The sequence below is a fragment of the Pseudochaenichthys georgianus genome, chromosome 15 (genome assembly GCF_902827115.2).
Source record: "Pseudochaenichthys georgianus chromosome 15, fPseGeo1.2, whole genome shotgun sequence".
In the NCBI taxonomy this organism is placed as follows: Eukaryota; Metazoa; Chordata; class Actinopteri; order Perciformes; family Channichthyidae; genus Pseudochaenichthys; species Pseudochaenichthys georgianus.
The window spans coordinates 21,321,338-21,342,861 of record NC_047517.1 but is presented as its reverse complement, the minus strand read 5'-3'; the positions used below and the strand labels follow the sequence as shown (position 1 = coordinate 21,342,861).

Genomic DNA, 21,524 nt, shown 5'->3' with positions numbered 1-21,524 from the left:
CTGGTTTTGCAAAACATTACATACCCAAGCATTAGAGTACAATGCAAACTTGTCCTGATACAAATGTAAAACTACTTGTGCTTTGTGTGAGATGAGCCTTCAAAATGTGAACACCTGTTTGTTATTTTTCAGCCTTTTAAATATCAAATCAAATTATCAGTATAAATCTCAGCACAAAAGGACCTATTCCATTTCACTAATACATTCCTCCTTAACAGCCATTGCTCATTTTGAAATGGTAATTGGAATTCCTCGAATGTGACAACAATGTGATTTGTGTGACTGGGATGTCAACTATCATCAAAGCACCTATAGTAGCTAAATGTTTCAATGGGAAACAGAAAGCTATTTCACATCATATGTAAATGCTGAAGAAACTGTAAAATATGAAAGGATAAGGAAGCCAGGTTTGTTTGTGTTGATTTATCTGGGTCTTCGGTAGATTTTGACTGTTGTCAGCTAATTAATGGTTTTACTGCAATCAATACGGTATACCTGACTCAGCATCTAAATACCTTATACATACAGTGCTTGCAGGGCCGTCCCTCCCTACAGGCCGATCATGCAGACAGCGTGGGGCCTCACCTTGCGGAGGGGGCTCCACCTCAGGGACGTGTCCTCATCGTGTTGAGGGAGCCTCAATGGAGCCTCAATGGAGCCGCAAATGTAGCGCACCTATGCGCCTGTGCAGCGCAATTAGTGTGGCGCGGCACGTTTTCTCCGCTGCCAAGCTCCACTAGCACCCCCCGCCCCCCCATCGGCGACGATGCTCGCAAAACAGAGGGCCTCATCATATAACTTTGCGTGGGGCCTCAAGTTGGCCAGTGACGGCGCTGAGTGCTTGTCTATATTCTTTAATATCCTCGTCAGAAATATATTTTGAAACCATATACGTTGACTATGACGTTTTATGTTGGCTTGAAGGGATTTAACTGACCAGTATTTACTGTCAATTTCACGTCCAGGGATTTGTGTCCTGGGGTGGGAACAAGGCAGCAAGGAAAATGGCTCGAATAGAAACCTGCAGACTTGAGTGATTTTAATGCTAAAATAATCATACAAAGGCTTAAAGGCAAAACGGAAGTAGCTGACAATCCCCAGGTTAACAGCAGTAGAAGCTAAAAGGGTTCAGGTTGAAGACGCAGGAAAGCAAAGTCATGAAGCAACAGTGACAATCAGGCCAGAAAGAGATGGAAATGGAATGTTCTGGAGAGTGAAGCATGAGCCTGTGGGGTGTTAGCAGTGGCTGGAGACGGGGTCAGCCACTGTGAAAACTTGTTTGATTGGAGTTAACAAATTAATGATACGGCGTGCACTCATGGTGGCAGATGACATTTCAAGATGTTGTTCTGCTATTGGTGGCTTGTTTACTCTCAGAAGAACACCTATTTACCCTGGAAGTGTTACGGTGTGTGAAGCAGGTAGGACCCAAATGCAGATTTACGTGAAATTCCTTTATTTCAAGGCTATAAGGACAATGACAGACCAGAACACTCACCGTGGACAAGCCAATACACAAGACAACCCGACAAAGAGAGACAGAAAACCCAGAACTTAAATACACCCAGGACTAATCACATAAACACGAGACAGGTGAGGAGGGAGGAGAAAACACATAGGTACCAGGTGAACACAATTGGGTAATCAGAGAGGGAAACCGACAGAAAGGAAACAGGCAGGAAACGGGGGTGAACACTTTACAAAATAAAATAGGAAACCCAAAGATAGAAAAGGACACGAAAAATACCAACAGACAAATCCTAACAGGAAGGATGATAACAAAGCAGTCTAAGCTTCACACATGCACACTCGGTAATAAAATGTCTCTCCATTGGTAAGATATCCTTCTATCAGATCACAGGCATGCATTTAATTTGGCTTCATTGGTGGCAGCCTTCTATCCTGCTGGCAAGCATTTCCACATTTAAACAGGAAAGAGAAGTCCTGCTGAGAGGAGGTTATAAACCTTGCTAGCATGAATGATGCATTTAGCGTATAAACTGTCATGGTTGAGCCCACTTTGATCTGTCAGAGGATTGAGTGTCAGTGATAGTGATGTGAGCCAACTAGGCAAACATTTGATTTTTTCGACTACAGCATCTGATTCCTCTGACTAATTTGGAGAATCCTCCTAGATAGGATTTCTTACGAGCCGGGACACTAAAGCCGCTTCCGGGAGATTCTCTACCAGACCGGCAGTGTTGCTGTGACATTATGTCAAACTTTTGTCCCTGATTATACAAGGAGTCGTTCAAGCCAAGCAATATGCATGGTCAAAGATGTCTTCAAAGACTAGTGATGGTTTCCAGAAAGCTCCTTTCAAATGGAATACGAAAATACAATTTGATTGTAACTCTTGTGGAAGACAGCGTGTTATTCTGTGATCTTTGTGCTAATCCTGATCGTTGCTATAGTTGTTCAATACTTTTTGCAGAGTAGTTATGCACACTAATTATCACTCAACATGTCTTATTTTGCAGTACTTTAATGTCTGATTTTAAATGCCATTTTCTTAATGTCTTTCATTTTTTGTAAAGCACTTTGAATTGCCTTGTGTTGAAAAGTGCTATATAAATAAACTTGCCTTGCCTTGCCTTACTTCCTGCTGGAGCTGTTTCAACAATTTGAAATTTGAACTAGGTTACTCAACGTTGTACAATCCAACTCTGTAGTATGGAAACTTCTCACTTGCATTAAAGCGTTATTGAATCTAATTGTGTACGCAGTTATGGTTTTTTTCTCTCCAAAATATGCCAGTGTGCATTAGTTATATTAATATAACTTTTATGAGACAGGGCTGGCAAACTATGGTGCCATTTACAGTGAAAGTTGCAGCATGAGAGCATGCAAAATGATCCTTTCCCTTCACTCATCACGTCTTTGAATATGCAGAGTAGCGTTTCTCCCAAGAGTCAGAAAAACTGTGTTGAAACCAACCCACGCTGAGCTCCGGTTTAGCCATTTAGCCACAGATGGTAGTCAACACAAGGTCATGAACTTTACCCCCTGGGCCCACGGAGATCAAGTGTGCCGCACTGTAGACGGGCCGTGTTTTGAAACATGAGCAGACTTAGTTGGGAACTTTGTAAAGAAGCGTGTGAAGTCCAGAGCTTGAGCAGAAAACAGCCCTGAATTGTAATTTCGCAGACTTTATATGTTATATTAAAAATGCTTAAATGTATTATGTTCCATAAGCTGCAAGTGCTTTAGGAGTTCTATTTTACCCTTTGCCTTGTGGAAACTCTCTACATAATGTGTTACACATTTAGTAAAAGCAGTTGATTTACAAGCAGCATGGAAATATTCAGTGTTGAATTTATTTTATGAATCCTCATTTTTATAAATTGCCCTGCCACTTTCCATATTGATTTGCAGCTGAAATAGTCCTTTAGCCCTCAGGCAACAAATAACCTTCCCAGTCCTTGGCCTCTCAAAGAGGCATTTATTTTCGGGAGATTTAACTTGGTGTATTTATCATTTTAGTCATGTACCGCTTACACCAAAATCTCAAAGAATTCAGGGAACACAATAGGAGAGGGTATGAAGCTCTGAGAGAATGGGAGATGATATATTGGAGTGAAAACTAATTTCCAACCTGTCTGAAGAAACTCTCTCCCTCCTCCCTCGGGCTGTGCTCTGCCTTTTCAATGACCTTATCATTGCATTATTATTATTTTTGCTGATCTTGATTTATTATGTTTATGCTCTTCCACTTTTGACTGTTAATCTGAATCTGGAGTTAGGACAAGGGTTAGGGTATTTTGAAGGGTACAGTGTTTTTTCTCTCTTATGCTATGTATACAATTAATAAGGAAATGGGGGTGTGGACTGTGAGATGAGATAGTAAATAAGCTACAATTCATTTGAGAGTGTGTCTGATTTGAAATATGATATTGTCTTTCTATATTTTCCCTCTTTTTTCTCTGCATAGTTTGCTTCTGTTGGAACACATTTTCGGTTGTGAATACAGAATTGTTATTTGACTTTACGGAGCAGCTGAGGTCATACACATAAACCTGTAACTGCGTTGCATCTATAACCCGATATCTTTAGCACGCCATATCTCCGTGAGGTAAAAGATTGGGTTCTTAGAGTTTGGATCAATTTCAACATGTTTTCATTATCTGAGAGAAAGGGAAGCCTGTATGCGATTCATCAAGCTAAGTGGAATCAAGTTTGTCAGGTTTATTTATGTGAGGGGCTCTGCAGCTGGAGGATATTGAAATGTTTTATTGATCATTGAAATGTATTGGCTGGTTCATTGTTCAGCCCCTGAAAGCTTTAAGGCTCACATTAGATATTAAGAAATTACACTGTTATTATTTTTTTTAATATTTACATTCAGTCAAAATCTGACTTTGTTATCTCTTGTCTTTTAGAGAAATATTTCCAAATGGGCTTTCAAGTGAATACTCCCTTGTCACCATCTTCCGTGTAAGAAGAACCACAAAAAAAGATCGCTGGTATCTATGGCAGATATTCGACCAATCAGGAGACAGTCAGGTGAGCCTCATTGTATTTTAAATGACACATATACATTTCAGTATCTAGAAATACGCTCCGATGTGACAGGATACATGTTTATTGGCAATAAGAACCCTGTTTTTAAACTCTTCTGTGCTCCTCAGGTATCTGTGGTGGTCGATGGTGGCAAGAAGGCGGTGGAGTTTTTTTTCCAGGGCGAGCTAAAGAACGCTCTCCGCTACACGTTTAAGAGCCGTGACCTACATGCCCTTTTTGATCGCCAGTGGCACAAGCTGGGCGTTTCTGTCCAGAGCAACATAGTCTCCATTTATTTGGACTGCAAGCTAATAGAAAGGAGGCTGACGGATGAGAAAGACAGTGTTGACTTCCGTGGGCGCACTCTCATCACCACCCGAGTGGAGGATGGACGACCTATAGACGTATGTCCCACGCAAACTCTGTGAAGCATTTTAGCTAGTCAACAGTGTCTTTTAAGGATGTACCATATTTGTATGCAGTTGTTTTATTACTTCTCTCCACTGATAGTTAATTATCCTCAGTGTTTTTCAAAATGCATCACCAATGATTTCCAAAGGTATTTAAGACATGCCTCAGGGGAGACTTCTTAATCTCTGTAAATCCTTTATTGTGTCATTTGTGTTGCGCACATTCTCAGATATGGCCCTAAATGCTAGAGAACATGAGGTCAGCTATGCCATTTGGTCACCCAGCGCCTCTGCGTAGAACTTGGCTTAAGTAGCATTAACAGCTGACTTTTTGGGCCATGTGATTTGGGTAGATGTAAAGCAGTGCATTGGAAAAAAATGGCAGGGTTCAAGTTCTGCTCTGAAGCAGCTGCAATTCATGCAGAAGTTGAAGCCTTTTAAAAAAAAAACGTTAAGGGAAATGTTAGGGAGTTTTCAATTTACAGCAGCTGGCAGTTGAACAAATAGTGATGTGTTAACCCATGAAGCGCATGGTCGAAATATAGGCATGTGATGATGACACTACTGTATGATGCTGTAATGGTTACTTGATGAGATTTGTTGTCCCACAGATTGAACTGAGACAAATTCTCATCTACTGTGACCCTTATATGGCCGAGATGGAAAATTGCTGTGAGCTACAGGAGCCAAAGGTAAAACGCTATGATATTTCACCAAACTAATAATACCGACTGATTATTTTATTAATATGACAAAATAAGAAGTATGTGGAGTAATAAACAAGTAATACAGATTATATATAATTAATTTGTGAGACATGAAACTCTAGTAGGTGACCTATTCAAGCACATTTACCAATTGTATTGATGGCACTAGCTTGTATGTTAACCTATATGCAGTGTGATCAGCCAATGAAGGTATACATTTTTTGTCTTGTGTATGAAAGGAAAACTACTGAGAAAGACATTTAATAACAGAAGTCTTCCACCACCATCTAATCAATAAGAGCTAATGTTACAGGGATTCCAAATGGAGAGATGACTTTTGACCCCTTACCATTACATGTAATGGTACATAAGCATGCTGTCAGGTCAGTGTAAAGTTACTTTGAGGGAATTCACACAACCTTGACAAGGACTTATCACGGCTTGTCTGCTTAGTACTTTTTGAATTTCACTTTTATAATTACTTTTAGCAGCTTGATGTAAATGAATTCCACCTACAACTCTGGTTCCCTTGGATTGATAAGGCTGTTTTACTGTGGATTTTGGAGGGTTTTTTGCCTTGTTCTGTAGCAAACAGTACAAAGGAAGGTGTTTAAATGGTGAACATTCTTTATTGATCCAGAGTGAAGCCAACCAGACCTTTAATGGGACGGCCCCTCCCCCGGTTGCAGCCAAGCTCCCCCAGATGCTGTCTCTGCCCCCCGCAAAGTCAATTGACAGATGTCACTGTCCAGCTGAAAAGGTACAATAAATTCCAACCAACAAGGGCCTCTAATTGAGTACGTACAGTATAATGCCTGTTGTTACTGAACCAGCACTCATTTACACTGCATGTTGGCATTTAACTGCCATTTAAAGGAGATTTGTACCAGAACATATCTTCTTTGAAAGCCAAAAAAGGAAGTATAGCCACGATCTATTAGCATACACAGTTAACCTGCTCCCAAACTGTTCATACATTGTCAATCTGGAACCTGCTATAAATGTGTGGAAATTAAAAAATATTATTTCTACTGCCAAAATGAATGTTAGATTAAAATGCAAATTGAGACCTTACGGCTTCAAGCCCTCTTTGGAAGGGTGAAGTCCAATTCCACAAACAGTCTTTTATAATTTTCACATTTTGTCTGTAAATTACAGAATCAGCTTTTCATAGAATCAACCTTCTAGATAAGACCAGTATTTTGTTATAATGCAGAAATGTATTTGAGATATTACATAAAGCTCAATAACACTTTGACTACATTACTTTACCGATGGATAATATTTTTTTATTCCAGTTCAAACATATTTATTGTTGGGTCTAGAACAATTTATTCAGAAATCAAAAGACTTAATTGGTTTAGAATCTTTTTCCCGTTGTGATCAACTTTTTTATAGTTTTTTTGCTTCAGATATAAAAAGAACACATACAACAACAGCAATACACCACAAACAAAGACATGTGCTTTATTGTCAAGTATTAAAGTATGTGGTGATTTATGTTCTCCTACAAAATGTAGCACCATCCAATTCCTGTTTGATAAAGAGAGATCTAAGAACACAAGACCCATTTTCTCATTGATTATATTGTTGTTTATCATAAACACAGGGAGATAGTCTTCCAGGTGTATTTGGACTGTCAAGACATAAAGGGGTTAAAAGAAACAAGGGAAGGACTAATTTGTTATGCTGTTACATGCTGTTGTATACAAATGTACCTTTTTCTTTGTATAATTTAAAGGAAACATGCGGGGACTAAGTGCAATATGTTCATTACAGTGTAGATTTAAGTATGGAGGCAGTGTCCACAATTCACTGTAACTCATACATAATTCAGAAGCATTCATTGAGTCACGGAGAGAATTATCACTGGGTCACTGTGCTTTTTCTCGTGATGTAAATAACCGTACTTTTGTTCTCAAATGATAGTCTGTTGCCGGTTTTCTCGGTGTCTAGAATCACTGGTATTTCAGGACAGTTGCAAGGTCCAAATGTGAAGAAAATAACAAGTCCCTGCGGGGGGAATTTATACTTTGGCAGAAATTCATCATCAAAGGAAGAGGAATACATCTTTCTCTCAGGAAGCAAATTTCCGTGCTGGAGTGTCTGACAAAGGTTCATGTTCAGCTGTCACAGGCCTTCAGAAATGATCCCCTACATGTGTCCAATCACTAGAAAAATAGGTAGTGGGAAGCATCCGTAACAGCTCAATGCCTGGTCACTGAACATTGAGGGTGTTGGTTAGAGGACAAGGAGAAATTAATGACCAAATGCCCAGACAAAAAGTGCAGTTTCTCCCTAGACAAATCACACCGTTGAGAGTAAGAAATCCCCTTTTTTGCTGTTGGCACAATGAACAACGGGACAATGCGCTGGGCTATGAATGAATTCATATAAACAGGTGGTGCTACTGTATGCAGATACGGCCAGATGGCTCTTGGGGTCAGTGTCTTAATTACCATGATGTGGCTGCGGGATTTAGATATGCAGGATGACTTTTGTTCCTGGAAAACCACTCATTCCTGCAAGGCACAAATGCGACATTTATATTAGTGTAAAATCATTATACCTGTGGAGTTCAGCAGAGGAATTTTTAATTGGGGCATTTTCTGCGTAATTAACATGGTGAAATGTTCTTCCTGTTAAAATGGCATTGTGTTTAAAGCTGTTTCACCTACAGACTGCACTTACCAGGTGCCTCTGGCCTGAATACTTCAGATTAGCTTGACATTTTAAATAGCTGTTTTGTCTTAATTTGTGTAGAATGTAGCAAGAATTATAGATAAATTCACGTTTTGCCTTTAGCTGACACGTGTAACTGGGAATAATGAGCGTTATCATCATTGTCATTTGGTTCCCAGAGATAAATGGATATGGAGCTTTTAAACACTTGTAGCTTTTTAGCTGATTTTAAGTATTTTTTAATTTTGTTTTCAAATAATTTAGATTGATAGATAGATAGATACTTTATAAATCCCAAATTGAGAAATTATTTTTGTTACAGGACCAGTGTGCTCAACACCAATACTTAAAAAGTGGAAAAAAGTTAACAATTAAAAAGAAAATGAAAAATAGTATATAAAATATAAACAATATACAACATTTTGGATAATTTAAATGTTCTTTAAAAAAGGTCAAAAATACTGTAGCAATACCATAGGTTTATAATATACTGTGTATATACATATGATAGTAAATATGGTTAGGTGGCAATTCTGCACTTCTTCCATTGTTCTAGTTATGAATAAAGATGTGTATATTGCAAACGATATGTATAGCAACAGTTTGTACTAATCAAATGTGTAAATGCATTATAATTGGCCTCTAATGAACACTAATTGACCTAGCAGGGATCAGCTTTCGGCTGCCATGTGTCTGTGTGTGTGTGCACTGTGTGTGTGTTGGCGGTTCTTGTGATTAATGAATTGCTGCTCAGTGAAATGACTGGTTTCTGTGAGTAGTTCCTTTAGATTTCACGTGATATATTCCCAGAGGTAGTTTTGAAGCGAAGCCTACGAGCACATCCAAAGAGACCCTTAGTACTCCTCTGACAGTGCTAAAACAATGATTTAAAGATGAATTTCAGGCGGCTGTTCCATTATTTCTGCAGGCCTTGTGCTATGAGTCAGTGGCTCACACTGTTAACACCTGAAATCTAATTCCAGGTCTTCAACAAATCAATACTTGGCAACGCTTGTTTACTTACTGAACAACGGAATTCATAACAAATCCTATTACAGACTTGATCTCTAAATCAATAAAGTTAAATGAAAAACTTGATTAGGGACTACACATTCATTCAACTCTAACTGGCACATGTCACTTCACAACACCTCATCGTTGTGTTTACTCCAAAAAAGGTCCTCATATTTTATTTATGATATATTTTATTTATGTATTTTAAAAGTTGTTCTTTGGATTAATGGCATGCTTAAGTATATCTGACTTGTCTGTCAGAAGGCTGATACATCTAAATGATGAACTGAAATGTAACTAAAATCAACATTAATGCTGAATAAGGCTCGTAATATGATATTGTTGATGACGCTTTACTGTCTGACATTTTCTTGCATCCTAGCAACTCCATTTGGGACAACAAGGCTTAAAGTCTGATATGCTGAATGTCAAGTTATTACGTTTTTCTTTCTTCGTCTGTATCCATGAATTATGAAAGAAAAGGGTTCATATTTAATTAACATTTATTTTGTCGTATGTGACAAATCTCTAATCTACTACCGATGGGTTCCTGCCACATCAGAGGTGTTGTTCATTTCAACCTCCTTTCCTCCTAATCCCCTTGTTCATCTCCCTCATCTCCTTTCCCTCGCATGGAGTTATCAATTGTTGTTGCAACAAGAGAGCTAAAGACCTTCGCAGTGTGGTGAAATAACACATGTAATCGCAGGTTTAATGTTGATTTAATACATCTCAGGAGCTGTGACATTTGTTGAAATGATGAGTCAAATCAATAAATGTACAGGCATAACAGTGGCGTGCCATCATGGTTATCTTTTAATCATTTTCCCGATTCAGCGTTACAATGAGTTCACACAGAATAAGCTGTTTAATGGTTATGGTGACACACCAATTTCATCATAAATACCTAGAAATCAATCATCTTGGTTCAACATGATAATACATTAAGACACATTTGATGTAATAATGCAGGCATAGCTGGATATGATATGGTGTCAAACAAGTATATGCTAAAAGTAAGCATCTTGAACACAAACATGTTTTTTTTTAAAAACTTTTTTTTTAATTTTTTTTTTTAGAACAAACAGCCAGACAGACAGCACAATAGCAGTTAGCAAACAAATTAGGATGACAGCAATGTGATTCGAGTCCGACAGGATAAAAAACAAAGACAAAAAAAATAAAAAAAATGAAACAAAACACACACAAAAAAAAGAAAGAAACATGGTTATTCATGGAGTGGAAATGTTTGTCATGTCTTGTGGGATTTGCAGATGTTCATGTTCCACTATAGAAAACAGTAGAAAAGGAGTTTATTTCCAGCCATCTGGGCGGTATATCAGGAACGTCATGCTTTGACAAGATCGCACGTGGTAATAGCTTTCTCTCATTTACCCTCTGACCTTGCTGCACATTAATCTGTCTAGTAAATTATAGTCGCAGTGGCCCTCTGATTAAGCATATTTCATTCTTATTGATCCTTACATTTCCTAGGGAGTTCCAGTGACTCTTAAACGGTGCTGCAGTCTTTCAGATTTACATTGAAAGGGGCTAAGAAAGTCATAGCAAATGCTGTTAATAAGGTAAGCTCATGAGACTTTCAATTACCAACATGCAAATCTCATTTTGTAAAAAGATGAAAAAGTATTCTGACGATACTTCTAACAATTAAGCTTGACTTTGTAGAGATTAATCAAAGACATCTGGGCAATTTAGAGCATTTAAAAACACCCATTATGAGAAATGCAGGCCAATCAACATGACCTACACAGAGGATTTTTTTTAAGGAAAATGAGCAGGGATTACTTTGTGTTACTCCAACAGAAAGTACTATCCCGCATTACAGTCAGGAGTTTGATGGTGGATTGTAGTGCAGAGGGATTAAACTGCTATGATTAATCCAGAATCCCTCAGGAAATTAAACAGATAAGGATTGGGTTATAAGAATGCAGTTTACTTGAAAAGAAAAATCCATTTTCTATGGCCTTGCACATAAAACCTGGTATTACTAGATTTACAGCTCCTGCATGTATGCTAATGGAAAAAACACACAGGCATAATGTTGAAATTAAAACTTCATCCCCTTTTACAATACCTTTAAATAGTTTTGCACTGTTTACAACTCTCCTGCCCTTATGGCTTGTGTTTTCAATCAGTGCCCTCTAATTCAATTTACACCCCATTGTACCAAAGTGAGTAATTCCAGGAATTCTATTCAAGGCACTTTATTATTTATCGCTGACGCCGTATTTCGATTAGCTGTCAAAAGCCTCCATTGTTTCTTTTGTGTGCATCAGTGTTAAAATGTTATTAGCTTCAGCTCTTTCTAAAGCAGGGGTTTGAGATAGTGGTTGAATAGAACACATCTAAATGCAAGAGGACTGAATTGTGAGCACTGTAAATCACATATAGCCCACTACATTGTATAGGAGATGTATCTGTATAATAAATGACATCAGCAGCTGTCTCACACAAATGGAATAATCTTCTAATTGCTAGGAATGGAACGTTTTACATCTTGCCACATGCTAAATATTTAGTCAATGAACGACATTTTCGCAGAGCTAGTTTTTAATTGACATGTATTTGTTCTAGGATAATGGGTCTGTAACCCGTGGTTTAAAGAGAGCTTCTGAGTTGTTTGGTTTAGCCACATTTTGTTGTTCTTCCTAGACACGCCTATTGAGTTTTAACACACAGGGCTTCTAATGAAGATTTGACTGAATGGGCATCACATTTAATTAGATTCTTAGCTTGCAGCAAGTTCTGTGTGAGCTTACAAATCTCACTCAATAATTTGTCCAGTAATCATCTACCTCCATCTTCTCTCTCTTAACAATATTGTAGACAATCAGTTTCCTTTTCTGAATGACGTTATAACCCTAAGACAATCAAGCTTTTCTTACTTTCTTGCCCTGTTTTTCAAATATAACTATTTAAATAACACAATGATTTTTTAACAAGCTTTACATTTGGGCTTTCCAGTTGTTGGGAAATAGTATCCTGATCTGCAGCTGCTGAGCACTGTGTCAGCATCAACTTGTGGAACAGCTGTAGGAGCGATATCGCTGCTGAAATGACAAGCCGTCATAAAGCTATTCACTAATGTGTCAACGAGAGACCTTTCACTAACTCTGCTGTGTGTTGTTTTTGTCACAGGCGGACACAGGGGAGGCCGGGCTTTCAGGAGATCCAGAACATGAGGTAGGCTGCTGACTGATGAAACTACTTAAAACCCTTAGTGTGGCTTTTTCCTTAAAGCTGTGATTAAAGTTTCCATTTACATACACTCAGTTGGTAGCTTCAGGTTTTTTGTTTTCCCCCTGGCCTGAATACATTCAGCTTTAGTTTCAAATAGATTTTCTCTTTTGACTGCATGCTTTTTGTTTGCAGTGAATAGCATCTGGCACGTTTTTTATGTAATGATTTATGGAATATGTCAATGGCCATCTCTGAGATTATTTTCTAACATCATTGGATTGAATCACTGGCTGGCTCTGTGTTGACTCCAGTCACAGCAACATAGAAAACAAAGTAATCTCAAAATCAAATTAAGTCAGCAAGTGGGTTCATGTTGGCACAGTGCGTATGGTGCTGCTACAGAGACGCAAGTTCAGGCACACAGGTGGCTGCATACTGGGTGGGAAGACAGTGGGGGGGTTGTGTCCTTGTCGCTGTAGTAGCAACTTCTACTAGAGGGTCGGGTGCTGTGAACTGTGTGGATCTCTATGTCTCCCTCTCTGTGAAGCTCTTCCCTGATAGGTGGAAAACAAATGGCTCGCATAACTTAATGCGTATTTAAGGGAACTGTCTCCAACCTCCCCCGGCCAAAAGCGGGGGCCAAGATGACAGACATTACTGTTGAGTCTGACATTTAAATTGGGAGAAAAGTGCATCATTTAATGGAATTTTTAAGAGTGGCTAAGTGCCTTTTTTTGTAATTGGACAGTGCTGTGACAATCCTGAATAGCTGAGAAAATTGGCAAATTGTACATGCTCTTAGTAAAATTACGTTCTATTATCACTTTTTGTTGCCTGCTTATTGCATTTTATGTCATTGGTCAAATTGTTGACCATTAAATGTGGCATCTTGGATTCATATGTTTATCTCCTTTAGTCGCCAGGATGCAATGCTTTGCACACCGCCAGTATGCGGGTGATTGTTCCATATCTGAAAATGTCCTGTAACAACTCTGGGCTTGTGATTCTACTCTCAGCAGGAGCAGGAAATACATACTGTAGCAAGAAAACATTAATAACCACAAGATATTGCATTGCATTGAAGTGATCAATTGTTCTGTGGATCATTGTGGAAGCACTCTGTGCATCTGCAGAAAATAGGATTCTCCCTAGATGTGGAAGGACACTTAATCCTGGCCCTATATCTATAGAAGATGTTAAACTCACTGTGGGGGGACACTTGCAGCCAGCTCTCTCTCCTTGTGCTTTCTAAGATGAGGTTTGGGAACCAGCTAAAGCACTTTCGTTACACAACGCTGCACAAGAAAAAGTCCACATTAAAAGCACCACCAGTAGCATTGATATTCAGTAGGTGCTAATACTCATTGTGTTAAAATGTTTTAAACCAAAGCTCAATCTTTCAATGAAGCTGTTTCCTCGCGCTTTTGTATATCTTTCTTCTTTTTTTAGCCACATTGTGAGAACAACAATTTCATGCAGCTGTCGATATGATACGAGCAATGATATGGTTGCCCTTGGACACAGGACTATATTATGGCAGTTTGCTTGAGCTTTACGGGCCAGCTGAGGTCATGAAAGTGTATAGGTTACACTTTAATAACAGAGCCAACAAGCTCCAAGACATCTCATACATTTCTGGCAGAGTGTTTGGAAAGTAAGGGCTGGGTAGCTTAAGAAGAATCAGTGATCAGGAAGATATTTGTAGAGCCTCTAAGATGTTATATCTGTGAGAATAAGCCTCAAACAGCTTATTCCCCGTATAATCTTACGCATGCTGTAGACTTTGCTGGAGCTGAAATGACGCAGCTCACTAAGAAACAGTATCGCTGGGAATTGGGTATCTGCTTCCCAAATGTGTTTTTGTATCAGTGTCACTGTGGTGCAAGCGTGCGGCTTCCCGCTTAACTCAGTTTGAATGTTCCTTAATGGGGGGGGATTTAACTTTGTTCCACCAATGAGGACAGGACAAAAAGTTCTGGATAATCTCAACCCCTTCAGCACAGTTTGATTTACAGGAATAGTTGTGTTTCAGAAAGGATTTATATTTGTTACGTCATGCCACCATGGCACATGGCAGTGTTTGTGGGACACAATGTTACCATGGTGAGGACACATTCTTCTCCCCACAATAACTCAAGAGAAATACATGGTAGAAAATATAATATAAACCCTAAAGAGTCCTTCCTGCTTGGATTTTTAGTTTGGAGGCCTTCAGATCTTAAATTTGCATGTTGATGAGGACAAAATGTTTAATTGAAAGTCCTTAATGCTTGTAGGGATTTCATAAAAATAGATATTTGATATGTTAAGAGATATGGTAACATTTAGGGATGTCACAAGATGCTTCTGTACTAAATCCATGCAAACATTTTGAAGACAATGATGAGTTCTTCTATAATACAGGCGCTCAGCGTGCCGTTTCCCTCATAGAACATTTTGAACAACAACACTGTTGAAATTAGCAGGGAGATGGCTAGTAACATTAGCTTTTAGCAGCCGGTATGTAGCACAGTCCCACTTGGCTGAATAATGGAGCTAACAAGGGTTGCATTGAGTTATAATGCATTCTTGCTCTATTCAGTAAAAGTTAGTATTTGGGGGAGGAAAATGATATTGCTTTCAAGATATGTTAGTCGTAAAATAACATGTTTTTTTTGGCTAGTACTTGAAGTGGGATCAATAATTAATTAGCCAAAACCAATATGCAAATAAACATTGTTAAATACATTTGGATGTATTGTTTTACTGTTGTCTTTTTTACCTTGTTATCAAATACAATATTTGTAGACAATTCACTAGTAATGGGAGCGACTTCAGAATTTCTGTATATTGATATTGCTAATATCTTTTGGTATAAATCTTTGGGAATTCATTTGTTATTTAGATTAGATAAAGGATATATATCTTTTTTTTTTTTTTTTATGGAAATAAGCTTTTTGTAGTCACCACCCCTGTGAGATGGAGTTCATGACTTTATGAGCTGTTCATGAGCACTCATGAAACATGCATGAACAACTCATTATATGTTCACTTGTCATGTTCATGAACCAACATTCTTAAAATGCTCATGAACCATTTTAAAGAGCAGTTCATGAAATGTTTATGAACATTGTTCATTCATATAAAGTTCCTGTTTTGCTCATGACAGACTTTTATGAGCAATTTATGAACTTTTCATGATCCAGCCAATCACAAAATTATAATTAAAACCTCAAAAAGTTTGCATGAGCATTTCATGAACTTTGGATGATTGTGGCAAGTTCAGAATATTTTTGAATATTCATGAGCATTTTATGAACTTTTGATGATCAGTGTGATGATTTTAAAGACCTCTTGAATATTCATCTACTATTTGAACATGTCTTTATTTAAAAAAACTTTTAATCTTAAAACAAAACAATAGTGAATTTGAAACTGAACATTATCTGTATTTATTTTGGTGACATTCATATCATTTTATGGTTTATCTGTACTGTTTGAGAAGCAGTATGAGTAAGTAGCGCCAAGGTGGAACCTTTGGCAGGTGAGCGGTGACATCTGGGTTATTTTAGGGGGGACACTTCCGCCCCCTCCTCAGAAGCAATCCAGACGATCAACCGGATCCTGTGTATAATTATTGCTGCTTACTTTTCTGTTTTCTACAGGTCAGTACATGATGAAAATGATCGATGTTAACTTGTGAGAATTAGATATGATGTTTAGGAGAGTGTGTCAGAAAGTTTTGAGCATGTTTGACATAGTAACGGTATTTTAAAAATACTAAACTGTCGGCAACAATAGATGCCATTTTCGCGGGCTTCAGCCGCGCCTGGGTAAATGTGACCTAAGCGAAGGCTCGCAGGCAGGTTAGCTGCTGCGCACGGGTAATATGCATAACAGTCTATGGTAATATGTTTGGTTTACCTGAGTGGAGTCTTGCAGGCACATTGCCTTGTTTTTTGTTTATTAACATTGACAGTGTATTTTTGTGATCTCCATAATATGTTATATTTGGTAAAGATAGATATATTGATAGAAAGTATTATTTGATAGCGTTATGTGTTTATAGATAACAACCTGTCCTTCACTGCAAACATAGCTGCTACAACCCGCTGCTGCAGATACACGCTTTACAACATCAGGAGGATACGTCCCCAGCTGACCCAGAAAGCGACGCAGCTTCTGGTCCAGGCTCTCCTCATCTCACGCCGAGACTACTGCAACTCTCTCCTGGCTGGTCTACCTGCATGTGCCATCCGACCTCTGCAGCTCATCCAGAATGCAGCGGCTCGCCTGGTCTTCAACCTTCCTAAATTCTCCCACAACACTCCGCTCCTCCGCTCCCTCCACTGGCTTCCGGTAACTGCTAGAATCCACTTCAAGACAATGATACTTGCGTACCATGCTGCGAATGGATCTGGCCCTTCCTACATCCAGGACATGGTTAAACCGTACACCCCAGCGCGTGCACTACGCTCTGCATCAACCAAACGGCTCGCTGCACCCTCGCTGCGAAGGGGACCCAAGTTCCCATCAGCAAAAACACGTGGGTTTGCTATCCTGGCTCCAAAATGGTGGAATGAGCTCCCCATTGACATCAGGACAGCAGATAGCTTACACACCTTCCGGCGCAGACTGAAAACTCATCTCTTTCGACTCCACTTCGAGTGATAGAACTATTAACAAAGCACTTATATACTAATAAAGGGCTGGCTTACCTAAAGCCAGTTGAGTAGCACTTGAAATGTTTTTGCTCTATGAAGCCTGATGTACTTTATGATTCTGTTTTCTTCAAGTTTGTATTTTGTTGGTCGAACGCACTTATTGTACGTCGCTTTGGATAAAAGCGTCAGCTAAATGCAATGTGATGTAATAATTTATATTGACTATGTTGAATTTCTCCTTGAGATACAGTAATTGACTGTGACAGACAGATAACTTAAATGGAGAAATGTGATGTTTGTAAAGTTCAGCTATTTGAATGTAACTGTGTACTTTGAATTTTGAATAAGAAGCAATCCAGACGATCAACCGGATCCTGTGTATAATTATTGCTGCTGCACTTTTCTGTTTTCTACAGAAATAATTTATTGTTGCTGTGGTACCCAAGCTTTGGGACCCGTAACACATTTTTTTTGTGCAGCTGAGTGTCAAGAACTGTGCTTCAAATAGTGATAGGATTAATTGTAGCGCTCCACCTGTATACATGTATGTTTGTATGTTAATTTGAGTAAGTTCCATGTGATTGACATAATTGTTGTTTTCTATGGTTGCCAATTGACCCACAGTCAATGGTTCATGTACATGAACAGTTCATAGCCAGCCATTGAATTATATTCAGTGACTGGGTATGAACTGTTCATGAAGTTGTTATGAACAGTTCTTGATATGTTCTTGGTTGAATACTGAATATCCCTACACACTCACTGAAAACTCCATTTCATGAATTGTTCATGAACCTGCCTAAAACCATATTCCATGAATTGTTCATGAACCATTCCAGCACAGGAGTTTCATGAGTAGTTCATGAACTGCCCTAGTGCCATTTAATGTTCATGACCATTTCATGAACAGTTCATCAACTTTGTTATGAGCTGTTCATGAATATGGTTCACTGATATTCCATGAACTTTTCATGACAAGTTCATGAACAGTTCACTATCATCTCACATGTTCCTCCTTGATTTTGCTTCAGAATGAATCTATAGAAGATTTCTGTTGATGGAACAGCGCAATAATTATTTGGACCTACATGGTCTAAAAGTCGTGGGGAAAGATTAAAGTATAAACTTTGCAAGGGTCCTTTCTTTGCCTTTTAACTTTCAATCTTGTCATTGCAGGGGAAACTTGGATCAGAAGGGCAAAAGGGAATCGATGGGGAGAAGGTAAGTACTACTATCTCCAGCAGACATATATTCCATACATAGCACATCAGCCAGATCTAGTTTCGTCAGGGAATCAATTCTTATAGGCTTTTCATTTTCTGTATGATGCCCCGTGGGGAGGAACGAAGCACTGTTTCCTCTGTGGCTGTTGTCAGGTGCCTGTCATATCTGAATGGCGTCTAAGTGTTTTTGACTCTGCAATGTCCTTCTGTAGTGAAATTAATTGATATGTATGCTACCATTGGCTCGGCATACTAATGGACTAAACTCATTTTTCAAATTACCATAGCCAATGTCATTTCAGGTTAAACTTTATGGCATGCTGTTAAACCTGGCTGCAGTGATCAAACTAATGTATGTCTTGTGAACCACAACCAGAATGCCAGTAAATCCTAGTCCTTTTTCTTTAATGAATAACTTGTTTTTGGAACTTGGTGAATTTAGCCTGCACATTCCTCCTAAAACGATTGGTTGAATCAAAGCGTGTTTTATGTTGCACTGCATTTGTTTGCCCACAATGGCACACTTTCAGTTGATGGCAGCTGTGCAGATGGTCAGTTAAAGTGGTTTAATAAAGGGACTACTTTTCATCACTGTCCCCCCCTTGAGTAGTCAAACAGCTGCCACAGAAATCACCCTCCCTGCAGGCTGTGGACGTGCACACTGCCCTAACGGTAATTCTGAGAAATATCGGAAAAGAAAACCAGAAATAAACATAAAAAAGATAAAGCTGAAAGCTCATTGAGCTACAGGGTACTGGAAGTTTAAGTATTTGGTAATTCTAAACTGTTTTGTAAATGTCGCAAGGTAGCTTGTTATAAATGTATCTAAAGTATGGTTACAAAAGCACAGAGAGGTTATAAAAGAACATGTTGATAAAGAATGAGTATTTGTACACAGACTGCTGCTATACAGTATGAATATAAATGGAGTTCTTACACATAGTACACATATTCTGGTTGAATATAATAATATACAAAAACACATTAGCAGAATTTGAAGTACTGACTCTATCTTAGTGAGCAACAACAATAAGCTTTATGTTGTGTTAATACTGCTGCTGGTGATTACTTGAAACGAAAGAAAAGCAACCTACTGTTAATGTACTCATTTGAAATAGAAAAGGAGCTGCTCTGACAGTATAGATTGTGTACTGCTTGCTTTCAATTCATCAGGTTTCCCTGCAAAACAGCTAGCTTGGATAACAGTAATTGTCAGTGTGCAATAATTCAAGTACATTTCAGGATGAATTAAAAAGAAGTACAAATAGGTTACAAACACAAGCTTTGGTTGGGAACCAACAACCAGAGTTGCTCACTCTCACTATTTCAAGGTAAGTAGCAATTGGCAGCCTGAAAAGCCAGTTGACGTCATGGCTGTATTTACATATGAATGACATGATCAAGTTTATTTACATAGAAATTTGAAGGGGTGGGAGACCGCAAAACTGGAAATTAACTCGATCCGCGTCAAAGACTGACTGATTTGTTGCCTTTTAGTTTTGTATAAGTATAATGGAGGAATGGGATAATGCAGTCTTTTCTACTGGGGCTGCAGCAATCAAGAGGAAAGGGTAACAGAGCTGGTGAGCAGCCCTTCTTTCTTCGCTCACTGGTTTACCCTGCTCCACTTGACTGGAGCTTGTTTTCCTTTCCAAGAAAAGCAGCTGCTCAAAACTTTGTGTAGCTGTCACCAGTTGATGTCATTTTGTGATTTGAGAAGGCAGGGGTCTACTATGTGTATGTACAAATCAAAGTCAGCCACAAAGTTTTATAAATATCTTTGTTACCAATGACGTCATAAAAGAGTGATTCAAGAGTGTAGTGAGTTGCTAAGTTGGCAGCATTGGACTCAGGGTCTACTCCCCCTCGCTGTATGTGTGTGTGTTTGTGTGTGTCATCATCAATAGCGTTGGTTTGTCTGAAAATGTATCTCCAGAATTGTATTCCTATATGTCAGTCTTGAGTCAACGATTAGAAAATATGGGAATAGCAGCTTTTTTGCATCCCAAATGAGCATTTATGTTTTCTATGGTCACACTCACATATCTCTCCATGCATGCCCTTTAGGGATGTATAATACTTTACCCCAATTGAGTGATTTGGAACAAAGAAAAGTAAAACATTGTATTTTTATTTTGCTTCGAGCAGGCGTGTTTGTCCGGCACTACAGACAAATAGTTATGGATAATAATGTTTGGCTCTGGGCTTGTTCAAACTAGCGTAGCAACAAGACAGGCAGTCTAGCTAAATCAAAAGTAAAAAAGATGTGCTTCAAACCCGCTGCGTATTGTCAGCTAGCAAGCCATTGCTTAAAAAATACAAGAGCAATGGGTGGTGTGGACCTGTCTTCATACTGGAGGCCCAGAGATTAAATTGACATATCTCCTCTCATCGCAAAATACGATTCTAACAGAGGCTGACGAGAGCAGGGGGAGTAAACAACAACAATAACAACAACAACAACAACAATTAGTTGATGTACTCTGAAATGCACTGTGGAGCTCTTGGGAAATCAGAGTATGCATTTATGTCTCCCTGAGCTACTACTTTCACATACAATTAGGCTTTGCTCCATTGTAAACCTAGAAATATTCATTCTAGTTGCCTTCAAGTGAAGAAATGTCCACCCACAATTCCACACAATTTGGCCATTTATCACAATTGATTCAATGGATTACATGTTCCATGTAAGAACCCTTCTAGTAATTCAGTGGAAACTAAGACATTCTAAGATTGAACACAGTCTCCCTACCCATGAAATTACAGCATAAATCAAGCTGTGATGGGATGTTCATTATTAGTCTTTTCCACATCTGTGCTGTAGTCAGTGATTTATTTGATATCCTGACATAACCCTTGTATTTGATTTAGATTAATAAGAAGGCAGGACAGTGGAATACAATATATGAGGTAACCTAGCCCCAAGAATCATCATTGAGCATAGAGCAGTACAGGATTAATGGGTTAAAACCAGTATCCCCAGTGACTGTGAGTGGATGAGCCTCATCGACTTAATAAAGCAGCCCCTTCTTAACCAGTTAGTCGCTTAGTAATCTGTTCGAAAATACTTAAAAGTACATAAGACATTCTTTGCTGCACCTAGACTGTAGATGTTAACATTATAAATGTGGATTGGGTGGTCAT

General features: G+C 38.7%; 1 protein-coding gene across 1 annotated transcript in view; it reads left to right on the top strand.

The window, feature by feature from the left end:
* LOC117459267 (collagen alpha-1(XIX) chain-like) overlaps positions 1 to 21,524 on the top strand; it is a 117,347-nt gene that overhangs the window by 9,092 nt on the left and 86,731 nt on the right. The window contains exons 5-10 of the mRNA XM_034099997.2: positions 4,380 to 4,503; positions 4,629 to 4,904; positions 5,522 to 5,602; positions 6,258 to 6,377; positions 12,473 to 12,517; positions 18,334 to 18,378. Of these exons, the coding sequence (XP_033955888.1) occupies positions 4,380 to 4,503; positions 4,629 to 4,904; positions 5,522 to 5,602; positions 6,258 to 6,377; positions 12,473 to 12,517; positions 18,334 to 18,378 (691 nt within the window). The remainder of the gene's footprint in view (positions 1 to 4,379; positions 4,504 to 4,628; positions 4,905 to 5,521; positions 5,603 to 6,257; positions 6,378 to 12,472; positions 12,518 to 18,333; positions 18,379 to 21,524) is intronic.